General features: G+C 37.2%; 1 protein-coding gene across 1 annotated transcript; it reads right to left on the bottom strand.

Annotated features, from left to right (window-relative positions):
* Positions 1-4,015: 4,015 nt before the first annotated feature.
* On the bottom strand, positions 4,016-8,255 carry LOC137731852 (serine/threonine receptor-like kinase NFP). The gene is made up of 2 exons (XM_068471096.1): positions 7,110-8,255; positions 4,016-4,959 (listed from the first exon to the last, which is right to left on the bottom strand). The coding sequence occupies exons 1-2, from the start codon at positions 8,250-8,252 to the stop codon at positions 4,225-4,227; spliced, it is 1,878 nt and encodes a 625-aa protein (XP_068327197.1). The 5' UTR covers positions 8,253-8,255; the 3' UTR covers positions 4,016-4,224.
* Positions 8,256-8,824: the final 569 nt, after the last annotated feature.

Raw genomic sequence — 8,824 nt, 5'->3', positions numbered from 1 at the left:
TCTGGGATCTTTCGGGGAATCCAACGTGGACCACCTGCAGAGATTTTTCAATGGAAACTCAAGTTTTATTTTTTAAGTTATTAACTTTTTAAAATAAGTTTTATTTTTTAAGTTATTAACTTTTTAAAATATATATCTTAACACGTGAATATTTCGGATGTCAATTATACCGAAGAATCTCTCAACCACGTGGTCCCTCCCAAAAATGTCATTTGCTTTCCTATGCATGCTTGCAACTACAGAGGACACTGGAGAGTCGTTGTCAAACCTTTTGTCGTCGATTGATGATTAATTTCAGTACCATTAAAGCTTGTGGATGGAGATGTTCCAAACAAGAACACCAATAATCAATTATTTGATGATATTTCTATTTTGCGAGGATTACGATACCGTTGGAAAGATCAAATTTTTTTAAATAAATAATATGATTGTAAATAATTGAATTATTAATTAAATGCTAATTAACGTATTTATTTATTATTAATGATACATTATTTGATTTGTAACTTAATTTAAAAAATTTGATATCTCTAACACTATCCCGAAAATTATCACCAATAGCGGTTTTTGATTTCTTATCCCGATTTCATCTGCAATCAAACAATATATCAACGTCTCACATGAATAACGTTGTGTTTTTACCTAGGGATACTTGACATTGTGGATCTCAACACATGAATAACCTCAAAATCAATTAATTATTTTGAAAGTTATTCAAGTCAATGTTATGTGGTTGAAAAGGATACAAGTATAATTTCATTTTCTAATATAAATCGACTTTATATGAACAAGTATTACCAATGAGACACGGCAATTTGATGGAAGGGAAATTTTTTTTTTTCTTTTTTTTTTTGGAAAACCTTGACGGTATGAAGAAAATTTTATTGATAACAAAAAATTATAAGAGGTATCTCATAGTGATAAACTGACTTCTTTTTCCATGTAGTTCTGGTACTGCATGAGCCATGAGGCAGTGTCATAGTTTTTACACAAGGATCAAATGATACACAAAATCATAATCACTGGCCCTAAGATATGCGTCTATGGGAGTTTGAATTCGGATTGGGAGCTCCAACTCTTTGCTCTCGCTTTCCACTAGACCAACCCTTTGAAATTTCTGTATTGTTATTTAAGAGAATGGTTGTAACTTGTAAGAGAATTTTTACTAACCATTGTTGTGCGTGAATGCGTGAGAATAGAGATCAGTGATTACTTGGTTAAGGGAAAGTGAGGATGGAGAACAAAGACAACACAAGAAGCAATGAAAGTGGGGCAAGTGGTGGAAGCTGAATCCAATTGTCATGGTGTGAAATCTATCATTGAAAACTACAAATACAATAAAAGATGAGTTGAACAGATCAACATGTACAATAAGTGCAATTCCACATTTGCTTCACGCACTTGCTTCACACAAGTGCTTATAAGGCTTTATACTGAAAAATATTTTTGCCGAGCCTAATAGCGTGAGTTTCTACCTAAGAAAGAGTTCAAGTGATTGATGAATTGAAGCCCACAACACAATTCAGCCTGGAATATGCCAAACCCACAAAGATATTCAGCTCGCAGATGGCGCTCTAGGCCTACTACTCGAATTACTAAAGCACCCCACTTTGCCTACTACTCGAATTAGTAAAGCACCCCACTCTCAAAAGGTAGGTAGCAAAACCCACAAAGACATTCAACCCGGAAAACGCCCTAGGATAACAGCCTCTGGCTGCCCAGATCTGACAGATGATGACGTCTTTACCTAGCGTGCTGCCTGGTTTGACGACTCCTACAACCAGTTTTTTGCCCATCGCCCCAGAAACTTTCAAGTTTGAGTTTGGCATCATAATTTTCCATCTGAGGACAAAGGAGAGCACAACGCAACTTTGGAATGTTAGAATTGCCTTTTGTTGCAAGTTGTTTTAAAGGCTTTATTTATTTTACTTTTTATAATAAGAAAAACAATTAGCAATGCCCTTCGAGCTTTAGACTTTACTAGGCAATGCTGCCTGCACGTTGCAGCGGGATTAAAAACTGTGTTGATTATTATGCTTGAAAAATGCAGAGATAGTCGAAGAAAACAATAAGATAAATTTAGATATACAAAACACTGTAACATTCACTTCAGTTCATTGCTTTCACCCAATTTTCAACTGGGACCAGCATTTGTACACAAAAGATTAGAAAATGCTGGACCATGTACATGCATAAAATATTGGTCAACCTAGACTACACATTTTTGCCAGCATTTAGACAGAGCATTGGAAAATGTTGTACATTATTGGACTACGTAGGATTACCCTTCCTGGGATTTACCTATTCACATCATGGAATTACCTTTCGTGGGATTTACCGTTAATAACTTTTTCAAACTTCATCGTATAACCGAACTTATAGTAGATACATGCTAACAACTGAGCTGGTTAGACTCGACATTATAGGCTGAGGCAAGGAACTCAAATAATGCTGCAGTATCTGTCAATGTATGATAATCGATGCCTTCACCACTTTGCAACAGCCACTTTAACCGGAATTGGGGCCAAGTTATTTGCTAGGGACCTGAAAATAACCAACACTGCAGGGCTATGCATTCCATTCTATGCCATCGGACCTCGTAAAAGAATTGCAATTCATTCCATGTCACAGCTATATTTTCATCTCAAGCAATGCTCCTTAACTAGTGGCATCATGCCTTAATCCCAGATTCAACTCTTTTCCAAAATTAATCAAGAAAATGAACACTTGCCCAAGAGATGAATTACTAGAAAACACAATAGTATATGCCACAACTCCTAATCACAAGAATTACAATGTGTCGTGACTGTAATCTTTCTCAACGCATAACAATTTACATAGAACAAAACACATACCCATTTCACCAAACTTGTACTATGGTGCTTTATCATTGAGATTTAAACCACCCATCTCATTGCTCGTTGACTTCTGTTGAAAACTCTTGAGGTTGGTGGGATAAACCATTTGCCATACCTTAACAGCCCCACTTTGATGACCCGTTACAAACCAGTTCATATCTAGCCAATTAGAAAATGAACTACTAGTAACAGAAAGAATTGAATCAGAAACAATCTTCATTAATGAAAGAATGACTGAGTAGGGATAGTAAAACCTTGACTGAGAAGTGGTATAGCTTGAGCACCAAAAACCAACTGTGCAACTGATCGGATACAGAGAATGGTTATTCATTCTGCATGAATACTTTGATGACTTTCAAGTGCCTGACTCATTGATTCGAATTCAACATCTGATTCTACTATTTCCATGATATCCACATCCATTTTCACTCCTTCAAAGTCAATTTTCTCTTCTCCATAATCACCAAGTCTCAAGAATCACTCAATAATGAAGAAGCAAATGAAGTATAGACAACAAGACATGGTTGAAGCAAATCGTCGAACACCTGGTGTGCGAAATTGTGTTAAGCTTGCCCGGGGCTTCTCGGATGGTAGAGCACTACACTCTCCATGAGAGAATAGGTGTGAGGTCGTATTAAGCACACCTTATGTTACTCGGGTTAGTAAGACGCCCCTCTCTCTACAGGTGGGTAGCAAACCTACATATTGAACCAGACCGGGATGTGATGGGATTCAACAGCCAGCGACTGCCCAGATCCTGCAGATGATGATGCCTTAACCTAGCGTGCCGCCCGGCTCAACTCCTTATCATACAACCATTTTTGCCCACTCATCATAAATTCTTTCTATATTGAATTCTCTACAGCCCTTCATTGAAATGGAATGGCAACGTTTGCGATATCTTGCAAGCTTGATGTGGCTATCTCTTGATTTTGAGTGTTTTTCTTCCCTTTTTTTTTTTTTTTTTTTTAATTCTAATTTTCTTATGTATATCACTAATTTGAACTTGGCGCCTAATTCAACAGTCTGAAAAAGAATACCGCTAAACTAATAGCTAGTTGGTCACAAACCTCTTGAGTTTGATTTTTGGTTCCTAATGATTCTTTTCCTACCACTTGAATAATATTATTCCAGATTTTACCATTAACACCTCACCGTGATAAAAATATTACGAGTAGAAACACATGTGCTCAAGAAGTCAAATACATAATATTATTTACAGGTACATAATAATGACTTAGAAAATAGCTCTAAAGAGTAAAACTATCACTTACCCTCACGTTCACAATAAGAATTCGACTATAACCTTTGTCTTTCCTAAATGAAATAAAAGCCAAAAGAAAAATAAAACTTAGTTCATCGCTGGTCAACTTGCTCTTACTGGGGGAGCCGATGATCCATCATCGGAGATGTCAAAAAACAAATCATCACTCTTACACAAGGCATAGACAATATCCACCATGGTTGGCCTTTTTGAAGAATCTTTATGCACACAAGCAATGGCAACAGTCACAACATTCACTATGCTCTCCATTGAGAACGACTCCAAGACAAGTTCACTGTCCACCCACTCCCTGAGTTTCCTTGCCTTCTCTTCCTCATTTCCCTCCAAAATACTACCAGCACTTGCCCACAAAACATTTCCATCTTCATCAACCGCTTCCTTCCCCGAAACAAGCTCTAATAAAACCACCCCAAAAGACAAAACATCCATTTTCGTCGACACCACCCGGTCAGCTAGATACTCGGGTGCAATGTAACCTTGAGTTCCAACAATGTGCATTGTTATGGCATTGCAACCGGTCTTTGCTAGCCCAAAATTTGCTATTTTCGCTCTCATGTTCGAATCTAATAGAATATTGCTGCTCTTGATGTCTTTGTGCACAACCCTCGGCCTAGTGTGCTCATGAATGTATAGGAGACCGTTTGCAACGTCCATAGCAACAAGCAGCCTTGTCTTCCAACTCAATTTTTCCTTCTGGTTATGATGCAACCATGAATAAAGAGAACCATTTTCGACATACTCGTAAATTAGATAGCAAGAATCATCCTCCTGGTCTATGCAGAAGCCCTCTAGCTTCACCAAATTGCCATGGTTTACCTTCAAAATTCGAAAAGCCATTGTTTTGTCAATTATAATTCAAAATTGTGCACATAATCACTTACTAATCATGTGTTTAAAAGTGATCAAAATACCTTTGGAAAGTAGTTAAAATGTTTGCTAATAACAGTAAATTAAAGGAAAATAATTTTTATAGAAGTTATTTAAGTGAAAGTTACAAATCTTGGAAGTCATCAAAGTTTTTCAGTTCAAGCATGAGAAGCAATCTCACATGCACCCTAGTTGAAGTTCTTTTCTTTTCCGGACAATGCGATAAATATTTTGAACTATTTTAATTAATAACATGTGCATTGAGTGTTATTATTCTCATTCCAGTATCTTATCCCTCATCCACTTCTTAATGAAATTTTTAAATGTCAGTTTGTTCATTTATAAAATAACATATAAAGACCTTAAAAGGTAATATACAGGTTCTTTAAGTGGAGGGATTCCATGTTAACCATATATCACTCCTTAAATTTCCTTGTCCAAATTAGATTCATGTTATGGTTAGTAATTCGATTTTGGTTGTGATGGAGGGTCACTATTCCAAAGCTCTAGCATGAGCAGGGTGACAATCAGTTCACAGAATAAGAAACCCAAAGAAGGCAAAAGTTGAGTGAGGAGCCTAGAGCCTAGAGCCTAAAGCTGTTGTCAAGAAATTTAGAAAAAAAATTCCAAATTAATTGAACCAATTCCATAAAACGGGATTTAGAAAAATTCAAAAAAAGGACCTTTGCAATTTGAATCAAGGAGGAGGGACACCAAAATCCGTTCTCCAAAAAAAGTAGTACTTGAAAAAACAACAATCCCAATTCCTTAAACCCATATCTGAATTTGAAAGACAACACGCAAATATCTTCGATTTGTCTTTCAAGATTGGTGTTCGATTTTTCTAAGAGACAAGTTTATAATTGCATATGTGTTTTAGGGGTTATTTTAGGAACAATAGTGGATGGGGAAATACTATTTCAATTTTTTAACTTTTTATGGTGAGTAGAATTATAATGTAGATGAAAAAAATAGAATAATTGTGTGAGTCTACCAGCTCTCTATATATTTTAAACTGCTCTAACCTATATTCAATTCTGAACACAACAGAAAAGATAAAAGCATATATTTTAAACTGCTCTAATCTATATCCAATGATTCTAGTCACTCAGTTTAAGTTGTTGGATAATCCAAACGGCCAGGTATCTGTCAGGCACTCTTAAGAAAAATTGCTATTTGTGACCCTGTAACATGCTTACGAACATTACACCTCACTAATTAATAATAAAAAGAGAACAACCCTCATGAAGGCCATGATTTTGCTTAAGTAAGCAGTTTTGGTTAAACTGAAGGAAAAGAATCATTTAAATGAACTGACATCGCCTATAGTTCCTTTTACATTTTACTCTTGTTGGCTTGATTAAGATTCGATGACTTTGGCCAATGGAATCATTGACATACTTCAGTATTCCTGACAATGCTTCATATATATCCGAAACAACGTTTGCTTAGACTTTCATACAACGTTTGTTTAGGTTTCATCTCGAACAGGCGATGTTATTTTGGCCATGAACAAAATATTCCACATAGAAAATAGTAAGTAAAATATCCTACGTTCCAGTAAAACAACACTAGCTTATCAATCCATATATATATATCAATTCACACTTGCCTAACCATTATTCACAAATTTAAATTTGCATTATGGATAGCTAGTTTGCTCAAGGAGTGTTTTTGGAGAATCTAAGTTAAAACTGCCTTAAAAACGGATTTAACTAGTCTGCTTAAGATGCTTTAATTGCAAAAATTGCCTAGGAAGGACATGTATGAGCAATCGAATAGTGGATTTTTAGTAGTGTAGCGGGGTTGAATGAGAGCGGAAATAATCTCTCAAAGGTAGTGATTTTCACTCCTTTTTCCTTGTATGCTTTTTTTTTTTTTAAATTTTTGTCCGTTAATTCTCCTTTGATTTATCACAGGCTAAAGAGAGCCTAATTTTGATAGTTTTGTAGAATAGTCCTTGTTTCCAAGTGAGCTTATGAGGTTAACAAATGCTGAAGTGTGTACTATGCAACAAGATGAAAACTTTACCAAATGCCCAAAAATTAAGAAACAAAAACAGAGAAAAAGAAGGAAGAAGAAGACGAAGGTGAAAGAACCTTTTGTAAGATCTTGAGCTCCTCATAGGCGTTCCACTTCATCTTCTTAATGGCATAGAAATCTCCATTAATGGAACCTTTATACACAGACCCTTCAATCAAGCTACCATCGCTGAACCCATCTGTGGCCTCTCTCAACTCTTCAATCCCAAACACTCTATACTTGTCCAAGCAATCCCAAACATCCGCCATCAAATTCACCTCCATTTCCTTCGACCTCTTTGACCCCTGCTTGCTCCTGTACAGAACCTTATTCTCCTCCTCATCTCCTTCCCCGCCAATCTTCTTCATCAGCAATCCGTCTCTGTAAATCGAAAACCCGATGACGAAAACCAGCAAAAGCCCGGTAATTCCCAGCCCAATTGCGAGCCCTGTGATCACTCCTTTCCTCTCTGTCTTCCCAGAGGGTGGAGCAGAAGGAGCAACAGTGGGTTGGGAGAGTACCGGAAGGCGAGTCACTGGCACGAAAACCGTGTCAGAAGGCTGGATGTTGTCGCCGTTTAAATCAGTTATGGAATTTGCTTGCACCCCAAACAATGAAGCAACGGTTGAGATGTTGTCAGAGGGCTGGAAAACGTACGAGATGAGGTAGTTGACTTGGTTTCCGACCTGGGTTCTGTTGGGGCACTTGCAGAAGATAGGAAAATAGGCGGTGACTCCGATGTTTATGTTGGTGGCGACCAGATTAGGGTTTACGAGCTCGACAGACTGGTAGGTGGTGAGGTCTTGGAAGTTGTGGGTGGAGACCTGGTAGAAAGTGTCGCCGGCTTTGATGGTATAGGAGATATTGGCGTAGGAAATGGAGATGGAGGAGTTGGGGGAATTGCAAGAGCAGGAGAGGGGGATGAGGAGGGGCTGGCCGGGGACCAGGGGGGCGGTTGGGGAGGAGATGTTGCTGGGTTTGGAGATCATGAGGCGGCTGACTTGGAAAAGGTCGCCAACGGCAGCGAGGTCGAGGAAGTCGGGGAAGAGGGCACTGTAGAAGGCGTAGGTCTGGCAGGGGTAGTAGGCGGTTTGGTTGGCTGAGCAGGTGTAGCCTTCTGTGGTCGGACCTTGAGCTTCTGCATGGTGGAGGAGGTGGTGGCAGCTGAGGAAGAAGAAGAAGAGCAGGGCAGCGGAGACGTTCTGAGTTTTGGTTTTCATTTTTATCGGGTTCTTTCGTATTTTAATGTCTTATAATATAGAGTCATTTTTCAAAAAAAAGAAGGATGTCTTAACGGTTAGATATGATTTTAATGAAATTATATAGTTGAGATTAAATCACAGTCATAAAATCTCAACTACAAAATTTCATTAAAATCAAATCTATTTTTTTTTTTTTTAAAATAAGAATCCCTTCGCTTAAAGCTTCCTCTATATATATATATATATATATAATTAACACTCTAAAAATCTTATTCTACACTCCAAATTTTCTATATTATGAAATAAAAATACACTACACTTGTGAAGAGTATAAAATGAAATTTTTTGAGTATCAATAACACTTCTATATATATATATATATATATATATGTATGTATGTATGTATGTATGTATATGTATCGTAAATATATATGATTCTAGTCAATAGATGCTTATATATTTTGTATTATTCTCGTCAATTTCTTTGTTGTCCCACCTGGCAACTTTTTTTCAACTTATACAAATTTCTAGTCGACTAGGTTAATGGGTAAAGCCACAGCCAGGTCATCACTCCATAATCCTATACACCT

This window comes from Pyrus communis, chromosome 4 (genome assembly GCF_963583255.1).
Source record: "Pyrus communis chromosome 4, drPyrComm1.1, whole genome shotgun sequence".
Classification (NCBI taxonomy): Eukaryota; Viridiplantae; Streptophyta; class Magnoliopsida; order Rosales; family Rosaceae; genus Pyrus; species Pyrus communis.
The sequence above is the reverse complement of the archived record's forward strand: the minus strand, read 5'-3'. Positions and strand labels throughout refer to the sequence as shown.